Source organism: Colius striatus, chromosome 2 (assembly GCF_028858725.1).
Source record: "Colius striatus isolate bColStr4 chromosome 2, bColStr4.1.hap1, whole genome shotgun sequence".
In the NCBI taxonomy this organism is placed as follows: domain Eukaryota; kingdom Metazoa; phylum Chordata; class Aves; order Coliiformes; family Coliidae; genus Colius; species Colius striatus.
The window spans coordinates 84,231,305-84,246,550 of record NC_084760.1 but is presented as its reverse complement, the minus strand read 5'-3'; the positions used below and the strand labels follow the sequence as shown (position 1 = coordinate 84,246,550).

Sequence of the window (15,246 nt, the reverse complement as noted above, 5' to 3'; positions counted from 1 at the left end):
AGATCCGTAGTGTCTTCCTGAATAACAGGTATTAACAAATTTACACTCTAACGTAAAAGGAAACTATTAACACCTTTTGAACATACAGAAAATACAGACTTGCCCAGTCAGACAAGGAGAACTGTGGCAGAGTCTAGTGACATTTACATTAAATTCTACTGCACAAAAATATCTAAGAAGTAAACACAATTACTTACAGTGCACCAATAAATAGTCCTGGACAGCATAACGCAAAATTTTGTTAGGCACATACATTTGGTGAGTCTCAAAAGTATTTGTTAGTTTATAAATAATAGCATTATTTAGAATAAAAGCATAAAACCTTGTGTTTTTTGTAGTAGGACAAGTTAAACTGTACACTCTAAAATAATGATATACAACCTACTACTGCTCCCACTTCCATCAGTCTCAGCAGTTCAATTTCCATTCAAGCTAAAATAAGTTTCTATATGAACAGACTGTGTTTACTAGAAAGACAAGACTGATGCAAATAGACTAACTTAAAATATTTGGGTTTCAATGTTACTAAACTTACCATCCATTAGGAAGTTTGTGGAGCTTTTCAGTAAACTACACATACTTTGCCAAACAACAGACTCCTGGTGTTTCCAAAAACTTCCCTGAATATTTTCTTGTAACTTCTGTACAAGCATCATTGAAACTTTAATGGCTGTCAGTAAATCGTGCATCAGTTGAGTCTGAACAATACGATTTCCATGATTCTTTCTGTGTGGGGAAAAAAAAGACAGATATACACACAAAAAAGAAATGAGACTCACTTTTCACCATTCCTGGAAAACCATATTCTGCCAACTTCGGACAGAATTACTGGTAAAAGCTAATTTACTGTTTCATTTGACCAGATACATTAATCATGGGAAAACAAGAAGCAGAACTCAAGGGTAGTGCTTTAAAATGAAGTTAACAAACATAAAGAAAAATTCTACTACACTTTCTAGAGGTTCCTGTAACAAACTTTCATTCACTTGATTCTGATGAGCAGAGCTTCACCTTTCCAGAAACTTTCCAAAAAGACCAACAGAACTCCTTTATGGTTTTTTTGTTAGTTTTCAACCACTTCCTCCAAGCACAAAGCTTATTTCTATGATTTGACCTTCTTCTAACATGAAGATATGTAAAATTTTAATGTACAAAACAATCTATTAAGTACTCTCTTCCTCTGGGTACATGATGAGAGACCACAGTGAAGAGGCTTCACTTTATGCAATGCTGGAAAACGTCAAGATAATAAATGATGGCTGCTGTGACAAGGTAAACAGAATATCAATACTGAATACTCACAGAAAGTAGAAGGGTATTACTCTACCTGAATTTTAATAAGTGTATCTATTAATTACAGTGTTCAGTCACAATTCAGATAGCAGAAGAATAACTCAAAGGCCCTCCCTGAGAAGTAGTAGCTCTAATACAGTATCAGTGTCTAAAATGTTACCGCCTTTAATTTCCTTCTTTTCCTCTCTTATCTTACCTCATCAAATGCCACAAAAGAACAGAAACACAGCAGCATGGAGGTCTTTTTATTGTTTAAAAAATGTATCACTGTAAAATGTCATTCCCATCTCTCATCAATGTATAGCTATCAAAGTGATATTCCAAAAGGTACCAGATTATCAATTATTAACAAATAAAATACAGCTTATATTGAATTCACTTGCCTGTTTTCTTCCTGTATGTCAAGTAGCGTCTTCTGCAGAAACTGAAGAACTAGTGAAAATAATTATAGTATTAATTTATTTAAAAGAGAAATAGAACAAAAAAAATCCATCAAAGCAGTCACACATATACATCATATCTAGACACAATGAACAGTTATCCATATCATTGAATCACAGAATGGTAGGAGTTGGAAGGGACCTTTAAGAGATAATCTAGTCCAATCTCCTGCTACAGCAGGTCCACCTCGATCAGCTCACACAGGAACATACCCAGGCAGGTTTTGAAAACCTCCAGAGAAGATGATTTCACATCCTCCCTGGGCAGAGCTCCCTCACCTGAACAGGAAAGAAGTTTTTCCTTGTGTTTAAAGTTTTCCTTATGGTCCAGTTCATGCCTGTTACCTCTAGTCCTGTCACTGGAGACAACAGAAAAAAAAATGTTGCCCTATCCTCCTGTACCCTTTAAGTACATTAAAGTGTTAATTAAATCCACCCTTAGTCTTCACTTCTCTAGGCTAAACAGTCCCAGGTCTTGCAGACTTTCCCATGAGAAAGATGTTCTGGTCCCCTGATCATCTCTGTAGGGTTCTGCTGGACTTTATCTAGAAGTTCCCCGTCCCTCTTGAGCTGGGGAGCCCAGAACTGGGCACAGGACTCCAGATGAGGCCTCACCAGGGCAGAGGGGGAGGAGAAGCTCCCTCAACCTGCTGCCTGTATACCAGTATCTCTTCCATTCCATAAACAAATTAAATTGACATTGCACTGTAGACCCAAAGAAGCCATGCTAAAGAAAAATCTCAAGCTGGTTTGTGATAATCTGGTACAAAACAAGAGTCTCCAAACCACTTGGCCTAATCACGTGAGGCACTGAGAATTCTGGTTCTTCAATGAAAAGCTGAAATTTACAAGTACTGAAGACAGAGCACCAATAAAAGCTGCACAGGAAACTGTCAACATTACCTACATGCTCAGGGCACAGCTACCCTGTATTACCAGCAGATTGCACTTCTACCAAATTACTGCCAAACAAAATTCTTGCCAGCGTAGACCTAGGCTTGTTATAGCTAAGACTGGCTGTTATACACATAATCATTATGGTTGGAAAAGACCTTTAAGATCATTGACTCCAAACACCAACCTAACACTGCCAGGCCCATCACTGAACTAAACCATATCCCTCAGCACCTCATCTGTCTTTTGAACAACTCTAGGGATGGTGACTCCACCACCTCCCTGGGCAGCCTGTTCCAATGCTTAACAACTCTCTCAGTGAAAACGTTATTCCTAATGTCCAACCTAAACCTCCCCTGGTGCAACTTGAACCCATTTCTGTGTGTTCTGTCATTCATTACTGGAGAGAGGAGATCGACTCCCATATAATTACAAGTCCCTTTCAGGGAGTTTCTCCCTGTAACAGCTCAGCGTCACTACAACCAACTTCATCAAAAGGCACACAAAGTAACATCAACTCCTTCAGTCCTTTAAGAATCACTCATTGGGACCTTTTCAGATTTGTATATAAGGCTGCTCAAAAAAACAAGATTAACCCCTGGAAGTTGAAGGTACAACTCAAGGGGAAGTCTTTGACAAAAAAAAGTGCCATGTGAGGGTACCAGTTCTTTCAAAGTAACCAGGAGGAAATCAGATCTGATAAACTTCATGCCTACCTTATATTACTTCTTCACACACAATCCTACTTCGAGTAATCTATATTGTAAGTTATATTAGCTATAAATATAACTTTACCTTCTTCAAACAGGTTCTTAATAGTCGCTCTACCTAGAGGAAAGAAAATACATTTTAATGGATGAATAAATAGCCAATACTATCTATTTTACATAGATCAAGTGTAAACATTACTATTAGGAACTGCACAAATACGCAAACCAATGTTGAGTAAGTTAAAACAAAAGATAATAGATTCAATGTCATCATACCTAAGCTGAAGTCCTCCAAACAAGAAGCAAGGTTGTCCAGTACTTTCCTGTACAAATAAATGTTAGTGGTTTTCAGTTCTTCTCTAAGGCAGCATACAAAGCTTTGTACAGCTAACTTCCAAAACTGTTCAGGAAGACCATTTAGTGAACTGCAACAGCAAGAAACAATAGGATCAGTTAGCTCATATTGAGTTGTTAAGTATCCAACTTGATGAAAGACAATGGCAGATGAACTCCAATAACAGCAAGGTGTTGCTTCCTACCTGAAAACACTCTGTTCTAAAATAAGACTTAGTAGCTAGAAAATCTGTAAATGGGGTGTAAAGTTCTGGCACAAAATCAAACACAGGAGGGAAATCCTGCATCTCTCAGTGGGACCACAAATGATTTTCAACACAGAAATGAAGACAGCTAAGCACTGGACCTTAAAAACGTTAAGGCTATAATAAATTCACTAACTAAATACAACAGCAATTTTGCAATAGAAAAATTTCATTGCAGTAAAAGTAGGCACAAAACCCCACAGTTTAGGTACAATTCCTTTGAACAGCCTTCTCTTGACATGGTCAAATGTGAGATTTTTTTTTTTAAAGAAAAAACCTTAAATTTCTAGTGTAATACTGGATTTTCAAATCTCAAAGCACTAACTGCACATTATGTTGTCTTTCCACTAATGAAACAGATACAAATACTTAGAAATTATTTATCCAATGATATGTGGTATTATTTATAACAAAGATTTATAACTAAGCAAGAAAGAAAAACAGTACATATTCACATATTAGTATCACAACTTTTCAGTAATTAAACTACAGCAATTTGTAGTGCATAACAAATTACTGACTTGCAGGTAAGGAGAGCATTTTAAAAAAAAAGACTTAATTTGCCTTACTAGGCAATTTTTTACCTTGCTAATACTTTTTTCAAGGGATTCTTCACATCCAGTGAAAAATATGTCTTTCCCAAAATATCCAAACAAGCCTTAACCATGGGATCACATGCAGAGTTCTGATCCATCTTCTTCATCAATGGTATAATCTACAGTCAACAGAACATACGATCAACAAATACTCTGTATTTATTTTTGTTGTCCAGTTCTGGGACCCTCAGTTCAAGAAGGACAGGGAGCTGCTGGAAAGAAAGAGTTCAGCGCAGGGCCACCAAGATGATGAAGGGAGTGGAGCATCTCCCTTATGATGAAAGGCTGAGAGAGCTGGGGCTCTTCAGCTTGGAGAAGACTAAGGGGTGATCTCATTAATGTTTACAAATACGTAAAGGGCTCGTGTCAGGAGGATGAAGCCAGGCTCTTCGCAATCATGTCCAATGATCGGACAAGGGGCAACGGGTACAAGCTGGAACACAAGAAGTTCCAAAGAAACATAAGGAAAAACTCCATTGTGAGGGTGACAAGAGCACTGGAACAGGCTGCCCAGATGGGTTGTGGAGTCTCCTTCTCTGGAGACATTAAAAACCCACCTGGACAAGTTCCTGTGTGACCTAGGAGATCCTGCTCTGGCAGGGGGGTTAGACTAAGTGACCTCTAAACATCCCGTCCAACCCTTACAATTCTGTGATTCCCATAATTAGGAGCGGCAGAACTCTCTCTCATACAAGTATACAAATGTCAAACTGTCCTCTCTTTATCAAGTGTTGAATAATGTTGCAATAACATGTTTAATACTAAAAATACATACATATCAAATAGGAAACTTGGTATCACTTGTCTTCCATCATTTTCAATAACTGTAGCCCCTGCTAATTCAAGTATTAAAACCACATTTCTACCTAATCCACGTGCTACAGAAATAACTGATTTTTACCTGTTTCCAGGAACGTTTAAAACATTATAAAGCTTATTCTAGAATCGTATTTCCCACTAATAATGCACATGACACAATGTCTGTTAGCAAAAGCCACACTAACAACAGGGAAGTCTTACTTGTTTAATACACTGGATCTGCTGGATGCCATTGCTCAGCTGCGCACAGCGTAGAAGCAGAGATGCTAGGTTCTGCTCTTCAGCCCTTGAAAACCCTGCGTTCAGAAGAAGAGCCTCTTTGTAAAAAGAATTACAATAAGCAGTATAACCAATACATAATGTACAACTTTAAAAATCGCTGCTTAATTCCTAGGGTTTCTTTTCCTGTTCCAGTAAACCTATTGGTGACATGGTCCTTTAAGTCACCTTACAACACTGTGACACTAGTTTTTTTTGTAACAAACAAACAAAAAAATACAAGTTTCACTGAAACATAGTAGTATCACTGTAACATGGTAGTAGACAATCTTCAGTATGCAGACCAGTTTAACAAAATCACAGCATGGTTCAAAGTGGAAGGTACCTCGGGAGGTCATCTGGTCCAACCTCACTGCTCACATAGGGTCATCTGGAGCAGGCTGCCCAGGACTATGGCTTTTGAATAGCTCCAAGGATGGTGACTCCCCAGCTTTCCTCCGAAACCTGTTGCTAGAACTCAGTCATCCTCACTTTAAAAATGCACTTCCTGATGCTAAGGGAACTGCCTGTATTTTAGTTTGTGTCCATGACTCATCACTGTTCACCAAAGGAAAAGCTGGGCTTTGTCTTCTTTACCCATTTACTTGAGGTATTTTTTACACGTTGATAAGATCCCCTTCAGTCTTCTTTTCACCAGGCTAAAGAGTCTCAGCATTCACAGCATTCACTCAAAGGAGGGATGCCCCAGGCGCTTCATCATCTTAGTTGCCCCTTTGCTGGGCTCCCTCTGGTATGTTCATATCTCTGTCATACTGAGGAGCCCAGAACTGGATGCAGCAGTCCAGGTGTGGCCTCATCACTAGAAGGCATGGAATACCTCATAGCAACTTTAGCATACAAATCTTGTATTATACATTCTTGGAGTTGTTTTTTGTGTTTTGTTTTTTTAAGTAAATATCACTAAGTTTATCTCATCAAATAAAAAACCCACAACAAAATAAAAGAGCACTTGAACACTCTCTTTAAATCAAATTAACTACAGAAAATACACAGACTGGGAAAATACACTCAAGATGACCTCTAGAGATCCTTTTCAACTTCAACCATTCTGTGATTCTTTGAAATCCAGTGTTCATCATTCAGGTAGCACTTAATTACAGGCCTGCAAGGGGGATCTTAGTAGCACCTTCTACCACGTCCATATCAATGACAAAACAAAGAGCTTTCAAAACAAAGACACAGTGCTCTAAAGGATTCTTTTAACTCTGCAGAGTCATTGTCATCACAAAAAAAAATCCCACCAAAACCCAAAATCAAAAGCAAACCACAAAAGAGCAAACATACCTAAAAAACACCAAAAAAAAGCAGCAGAAATAAAACAAAAAAAAAATCCCAATCAATTTCAGTTGCTATTCAAACACATTCTACTAACAGAAAAAGAAACTACACAGCACTTCAGAAAAATAACTCCCCACTTACCCTGAAGTTTTTCAAGCTGCTGTTGATCAAGAAAGAATGCATCTACCTGAACTTCTTTCTTCTTCTTTAAAACCATTTTAGTCAATTAGGAGACACCTGCTCAAAAAAACCCCACAGAAATAAAAGAAAAAAACCAGGTCACATTGTTTTAAAAGGAAAATGACAAACAATTTCTATGATTATGTTCTTTTCACTGGTCTGAAATAACATTTATTACATTATTATAGAATTATAAGAATCACAGAATGGTAGGGGTTGGAAGGGACCTTTACAGATCATCTAGTTCAACTCCCCCCGCAGAAGCAGGTCCACCTAGATGAGGTCACATAGGAACACGTCCAGGTGCGTGCTGAAGACCTCCAAGGAAGGAGTCTACACACCCTCCCCGGGCAGCCTGTGCCAGGGCTCCCTCACCCTCACAGTAAATTAGTTTTTTCTTATATTTAAATGGAACTTTTTGTGTATTTCACGCATTTTGTCCAAAATTCACCTAGACTTTATGGCACAAAATGGAAATCACAGAAAACAGGATTTGCTAGATGAATGACATACTCACTGGAGCTTTTACTGCACTTGTTACGTAGTCTGTGGCATACCCCCAGATCAGTTTAAAAATATGCAGAAGCTTGGAATAATACCATAAAACTTCTGTTGCTCAGTTTTACTGTTCAAAATTAATTCAACTTGTATTAATGTAAAGATAGAACTGAAAAGCAAAGCAGTTTTGCTTTTTCAAAACATATTAACCACTTCTGTGCTTGTTATAATAGATGCTAAAAACAGCAAGTTATTTTTCTTCTTTGAAGTGATGACAACTCAATGCACCTTACTGTTTCACTGACTTAAGAACTTATTCTCACAAAACAGCTGAGGTTGGAAGGGACCTCTGGAAGTCCTCTGGTCCAAACCTCTGTCCAAGGAGGGCCAGCTGCAGCCAGTTACGCAGGACCATGTCCAGGGGGCTTCTGAATGTTTCTAAAGCTGAAGACTACACAGCTTGTCTGGGCAACGTGTGCCACCCTCACACCACATCTGACACTTCCTGATGTTCAGACGGTCCCTGTTTTACTCTGTACCCATGGCCTTCTCTCCTGGCACTGGGCAGCACTTAATAGCCTGGCTCCATCCTCTTTGCATCCTTCCCCAACATATTTACATACACTGATGAGATCTCCTGATCTATTATTTAGTCTCAGTTGATAGCGATCAAAAAGAACAACTCCTTTTATTTTCTTCTAAAGACAAGTGGCCTCGGCCCTTCAGCAGCAGGCCGCTGGCCAGGCTGCTTCACCCACACGAAAGCCATGAAAACCCTCAAGCAGCCTCAGAAAGACGGGAGCCTGACCTACGGTGCCTCCAACGAAGCCGCAACCAGGCCTCGCTGCCGTGCGACCGCTTCACGCTCTGCCTGACCTACGGAGACGGCCCGAATAACGCCGAGCCCCACAACAGCTCCTAGCGCGCCGGCGGGCCCCCGGGCCGGGACAGGCCGCACCCGCTACCGGCACAGGCGCAGCCCCGTGGCCTTCCCCCGCCCCGCCGGCTCCGGCACCAGGGCCCCGGGAGCGGCGAGCACCGGCGCCGGCACTGGCCACGAGGGGCGGCAGGCCCGTGGCAGGCCGCGGCGCGGCGTAGGACGATCGCAGACGCGAACAGAAACACCGAGAGCCCCCTGCCAACCCCTCACCCGAGCGGAGACTCACCCGCCGCAGCCGCTGCCCTTCCCGGCCGCCGCAGCCCCGCCCGCACCACGTGCCGCCGGCAGAGCGCCGCAGCCGCCCGCCACCAACCAGGGCGCGGAGGCCGCCCCCGCGGCATGGCGAGCCCGGCCCCCCGGCATGGCGGGCGCGGCGGGCCCCGTGCTGCGGGAGAGCCCAGCAGGTGCCTCTCGCTCGGCAGCAGCGCCCGTGGCCAGCGCCGGTTGCTGCGGTGCTTTGGTAAATGCTTAACCAAAAGATAAACCAGGGAGAGAGGCGCTGGCCTTTGTAGGGCACGACCGGCTTCCCTTATTTTAAAATGTACTCTTTGGGAAAAACTGATGGTAACTGATGTATGTCATGATGGCAACTGCTTATGTTTCTCTCCGAGTAATACACTCCCTCCTCAGTCCCGCAGGTTCCTCAGCGGTTTTAAACAGATGCTGCTTTCTTCGGAGCCTGAATTGTCATGTGCCCTCGCTGTGTGACACACACAGGCATCCTTACAGAGTCAGAGCCAAGGAAAGAGAACCCCAGTATGACCAAGCATCAAGCTCCTCAGGTCACAAATCCTTTCCTCTTTCTTTCCTTTTATTCCAAGGAGCAGGAAGAAGCTTGAATAAACAATTTGTAAATATCCAATAAAAAAGCACCCTCCATTTGTCTGTTTCCTCTTCAACATCTGTCTTGATCCTTTACAAGAGTCCTTCATCTGTCAGCACTTCAGCATTTTCTTAAGCTGTAAAAGGATGAACAAAACCCAGGTATTTTTCACATACATAAAAAATTCATTTTTAGCCAGATCAGATTTTTTTAAAGTTTTCAACATGTACATCATGTGCCTCCTGCAATTCTTCCCACTCCCATATGAATATAATGTAACAAGTACGTCCCTTGCAAGAAACAGACTATCAAGTAGGGATGGTCTTTCCTGAGACAATGAGTGATATCTAGCAAAAAGCAAATGTTGCATTCACAGTGAAAATAGTTACTGCAAAAGCAGTTATTATAAAATGCCAGCTCAATGTAACTGACATTCTTCCATGAAGATCTACGAACAACGTTTTGGTAAGGAAAGGCGGGAAAATATAACAAACCCCATTCCTTATCACTTGGTTTTCACCTAACAGTGATTTTCTCAGCAATCTAAAGCAGCTAGAGTCCAAGACAGTCTGCTCAGGACTTTCAACAAACTTCTGGACCTCCTTCTAACACTCAAGTTTCACAGTACCTTTTGACTTCTGACATAGTAATGGCCAAAGGGATTGAGTAAAGGTTGAACCATATCCAGACACATGGAAAATTTGATTTTTTTATCTCTCTCGGTTGGTTATTTTTCCCTCTATTTTGTGTTCCATTTCTAGGAAACTATGACCATGCATCACAGTGGCCCACTTAAATTGCTGGACTATCTCCAGCTTGGAGAGACACTGAATCACTATACATGATTTAAACTTCCAGCCAAATCAGATTATACATCCTCAAATTTATGTAAGGAAAGTCTCCAAAAAGTCAAGCTAAGACTCCAGTTCCTTGAGCTCATTTCAATACCTGGACATTTTACATTCAGTGGGATCCTCTTCTGACAGTTTCAGAGGAACCTTTTCCCAGGTTCCAGCTCTATATACTCCAGCTCATTTTCTTTAACACTAGGGATAATATTCCCGCAACTTTCTCCTTTCCAAGACAGCTTTACTCTCCCCAAGATCTTCCAGTTAGAGGAAGCACCAATGCCAATGAGCTGTCAGGTAAGACCAGAAGAATTCACACTTTATAGTGTGACATAAAGCAAAGAGGCATCTCAAGAAATGAAATGATAGTGTGCAAGACCTACAAACTTCAATTGTTCTGTCCTCCAAGAGCACTGAGTTTCTAAATAATGTATTTAGACATAAGGAAAAACTATTTTACTGTTCAGGTGAGGGAGCCCTGGCACAGGCTGCCCAGGGAGGGTGTGGAGTTTCCTTCCCTGGAGGTTTTCAAAACCCACCTGGACACATTCCTGTGTGACTTCATCTAAGTAGACGTGCTTTAGTAGGGGGAGTGGAGTAGAAGATCTCTAAAGGTCCCTTACAACTCCTACTATTCTATATCCTATGATAAGTATCTCATATGTCACCTCTGAGCAGGTCACCAGACACGGTTTATTAGGCTTAAATACCTTGAAAAGGTAAGTCACTCTGTTTTCAAAATTTCTGTTCTGCTGGTAAGGAGGAACAGATCCTTGGGTTTCTGGTGTCGTGGCTCTGCTCTGCCCTCCTGTGTGCCAGAGATCTTGCAGATATTAAAAAATCAATTGCAGTGTTAGAAATTGCTACAGAAAGAACAAAAAATGAACTAGAAAGCTTCACTATGTCACTGTATAAACACACTTGTGCCTTAAGTACTCCATGTGGTGCTCATCTTTACTCAAAAAGAATACAGTAGGACTCCCAGAGGTGTGAGGCAGGGTAGGAAGTTTTGCAAAAGGTAGAACGGGGCTTCTCTGTGAAACTACTGACATGGAATAAGACAAAAATTTCTAAAATCATTTTTCACAGTCTCTACAAAAAATAGGAGACATCAAATAAAACAGGCAGATGGCACATCCAAAACTAAATTAATTGCTTAAACCATGGAGTGCATCATTCTATGATATTTTGGATCCTGAAAATAACATTTGTTCAAAAGCAGCTGGACTAAGTCACTGAAGAAGAAAAAAACCCAAAAACAAACCAAACAAAATAGCTAAAGTTTCAAAACACAAAACTTCTGACTCACAAAGTGAACCACAGAGCAACAGGAGATTGGTACAGTACTCTGCGATAATGACACTTGACTCCCCCAGGCACTGACTGAGGGTGACAGTGAAGCAGCTGGGTACCAGGCTGGATAAGCCCCTGCTCTAACCTGTTACAGTCATTTTTACAGTGGCTGTCTCAGCGTATTTCTGCAATTTATCAGATTTAATTTTTTTATAAGCACTGCATTCAAGTACACAGAGTTTACAGTTTTGACAAATTGACATCCTTCTCAAAGGAAATATTCTGACACTGCTGGAAACTTTAACATTTAAGCTGTAAAATCTAGTCTTCTTGAGCTGTGTCTATAGCCAGTAAGTAGAATAATTTATATTTCAAGTTTCTTTCAGAGGAAGAGCGTGAGTTTATAACTTAGAAACTCTCGGAAACTGATAATTTAGAGCAATACAGAATTTTACCACGCCGTGGCGCCAAACAATTAAAAAGAAGTTCTGCTTTTAAAGGGAAGCCATCGACCTTCCCATAAGCTGTATTTTTCTCACCTAAAAAAAGCCTTTATTAATAACTGAAGAAACAATAAATTCTTCCATTCAAGTGTGTCAAAGCACAAATATTAGAGACTATTTAGATATCATGCCATTTTTCTATCACTGAAAGACAAGCCATAGACTTGACAGAGCAACATTGTAAGACATGTCACACTAGTAACATGAACAGGAATCATCTTCGTCCCTCCCCCTCCTCCCCTTAAATAAAACTTTTAAAGCCTTTAAAAAAAAATCAAGATATTTTTTAATTCATTTGAACAGAATGTGAAGGCAAACTTTTTATTTATAACTGGTTTGTAATTGGAACTAGTATAAACAGTATCACTGGAACTTTTTCTCTATTGCAAGTCTCAAATACGTACGTCATCCTTTCAAAGAATCCCCACAGAAATGAACTTATAGAAGGCATTGCATCATCTCAGATTTTGAAATCACAGGATGTTTTCTGGAATATCTTTTCCAATTGCACATATACCAGTCTGAAGTACCTAATTTAAAATTGTAAGTACCTAATTTTAAATTGTTGCCATGTTAATTTATATGTGAGAGGACCAGAAAAAGCTCCATTTGTCAGAATGGGGGTCAGGTTCTGATCCAGCACTAGAGAATCACATGCTGCATACTCAGAAAGGTCTCATAAACCCCAAATCTTACATTTTAGTTGCAGGTTTGATAACCACTTTATCATCTCTAAAATGGAGCTAATAGCATCTCTTGGATTAGCTTCCATGCTCCACAGTCGATGTTTTGCAATACTGTGTTCGTAAGACTTCAAAACAAAGAAGATTATTGTTTAATAAGACAATCAGAAACAGAGAACTTACTTTCCTGCATTAAGGTCAATTACAGACAGTAAAAACCAGACAGCATATGCATCTACAGGCCACATCTAGGGGCTAGTGTGTAGAATCCACACGAGAGAAAGAAGTATTTCATGGTGTTTTCACAGTGGTTTACTTCTATAGCAAGCCAACTAACAGATGGTGATTTCAAAGTGCAAATAGCTCACCTTGCAGTTTGCTTCTACAACACACTGTGTACCAGGGTGGTTTTTTTTGCATTTTCTGCACATATTTGCAAGACTCCACCTCTGACTTCTTATATGTAACTTCCATCAGTGACAACAGCAAAGAGAAACAACTCTCTCTTCCTGAGACCATGTTTATCTGTAGACTAGTTTTGCTTTGTCTTTCTCTGGAAGATTTATGGCTTTCCTCCTTGCATTCTAATAACACAACAAAGTTGTGTTTTATGTATCCCAGTTGTTCTGCTGGTAATTTTACTCCCTCCAGTAACTGAACACAGATCACTTCTACATACTTTACAAGTAATGGCAGCTCAGAGAAAATCATAAATATCCCTGTTCCTTCTTCCAGAATATTTTTTCATGCCTCTTTATGTGTGAGTATTGAGAGCTGCATGACTGCAGAGCATTTTTGTTACCGGAGGCCAAAGAAAATGTCAATCCACAAAACAAACAGAAAGAAATACTCATTTGGTGAACAGGCTTTGCTCTCCCTCTTGCGGTCTATGCATGTCATTCATACAACCTTCACTCTTCCTGAGCTCGGTGCACTCATTAATTCAAACACTTTCCACATTCTTGGGTGTATCTAGCGAGAACGTGTTGTTACTCAAGGATATGGCCAAAGTTTTCATTAAATGCCAATGCTAAATCATTTTGTACAGCATCTATTAGGAAACAAATGATGATTTGTATTTGGCTAAATCTTGTCATCGAAAAAAAATATTTTTCTAGTTAATTTGTTTTTAGTGGAGCTTCAACACTCTAGACAGGAGTTATCAGGTAGAAAGCAATTCACTTTGTGCTATACCAGCAATCGTGGGTTTAGTATGTTTTTCAGCGATGAGTGTTTAAAATGAGGCACTTGGGAAAGTACCAGCACATGGAGCAGTTTCAGTGAAGCTGTTTGGATACTTTAAGGTCACTGCAAGAGAGTGGAAAATTGGAGGCCGTATTGAATTGAATAGGAAAAAATGAAATTGTGTGTAAAACCAGATGGGGAATATTTGAGCTTTTAAGAGCTTTTTTTTGAACAACAGCAACAAAAATTCTTTAAATTGCACTTTCACCAACTCACAGGTGATTGTGAAATATCAGTTTGCACAAGCTTACTCTGCACACTTACATTAGAAATAAACCCCAGGAGAAGGATAAAGTGCAGTGTGTTTATGCACTAGAAGAATCTGTAAAACATTTTGCCCCCTAAATAATTAAAACAAAATCCAATCTCCCAGTCTCAGTCCAAATCAATGGGTACATGAGGAAGACACCTATGTATGGCAGCCAAGCAACATACTAACTACTTTTTCCACATATTTTATATTTCAGTCTTTCAGAAGAGATTGTGGTGCCTGGTTACCCGAGATGTACTCAGAGGTCTTTTCAGCCAAAGGGTATGAAGAGCGTGCTGCCAGCATGACTCATCCACACCTGTTTCTTCACTCCAGTTAGTACTAAAATGCAAAGTGTGTAGTTACCTATTGGACACGGCAGCTCTGCTAGACTCGCTCATTCCATAACCCCACTATTGCCCCAGTGACCTCACGGTTCCAATCCACTGGTTTACACTTGGCAAATGACCTTCCAAAAAAGGTGACATTTAAATTGCTCTAAACTCCAATGTTGGAGCTGATGAACTTGAAAATGCATCTTCCTAGCATAGTCTTCCCTTCAGAAATTCAAAGTCGGAGGGAAGATTTCTTAGTTCATAAAGGAACTTCAAAAACTGGGCTAGGGAAGGAAGTAAAAGCCGTCCCTTCCGAGGAGGGGAGCTGAGGCTGGCGTGTGCCCGTGCCCATGCCGCGTGTCGGGAGCCAGCCTCCATCCCGCCGGTTCGGTGCTCCCTCCTCGGCACCTCGCCGAGGAAAAACACGCTGCTAAGGCGGTGGCCCGCAACCAGAGGCCGTCCGAGGAAAAAGCAGCAAGGCAGCGGCCGCGGGAGCCCAGACTGTCCGCAGGACAACGAGGCCGGCCCGCGGAGCCCGCCCGCGGAGCCCGCCCGCGTCCCGGGGAGGACCCGCCGGCGCCGAGCGGTTCCCCGCGCCGGCTCCCGCCGCCGCCGAGCCGCTCAGGCTCCGCCCGGGCGCCCCGCCGGGGGCGGCCCCCCGCTCCTCAGTGGCCGTCCCGGCCGTCGCTCAGGCGCCCGCACCGCTCGCCGCGGGGATGATGGGGCGGGTGCCGAGGGGA

The 15,246-nt window shown here is 41.4% G+C and overlaps 1 protein-coding gene across 1 annotated transcript in view; it reads right to left on the bottom strand.

Annotated features, from left to right (window-relative positions):
- THADA (THADA armadillo repeat containing) overlaps positions 1 to 8,788 on the bottom strand; it is a 167,090-nt gene extending 158,302 nt beyond the window's left edge. The window contains exons 1-8 of the mRNA XM_061991338.1: positions 8,753 to 8,788; positions 7,050 to 7,145; positions 5,553 to 5,647; positions 4,521 to 4,651; positions 3,614 to 3,762; positions 3,423 to 3,455; positions 1,673 to 1,725; positions 536 to 722 (exon numbers count right to left, since the gene is read on the bottom strand). Coding sequence (XP_061847322.1) covers positions 536 to 722; positions 1,673 to 1,725; positions 3,423 to 3,455; positions 3,614 to 3,762; positions 4,521 to 4,651; positions 5,553 to 5,647; positions 7,050 to 7,125 — 724 coding nt within the window. The 5' untranslated portion in view covers positions 7,126 to 7,145; positions 8,753 to 8,788. The remainder of the gene's footprint in view (positions 1 to 535; positions 723 to 1,672; positions 1,726 to 3,422; positions 3,456 to 3,613; positions 3,763 to 4,520; positions 4,652 to 5,552; positions 5,648 to 7,049; positions 7,146 to 8,752) is intronic.
- Positions 8,789 to 15,246: the final 6,458 nt, after the last annotated feature.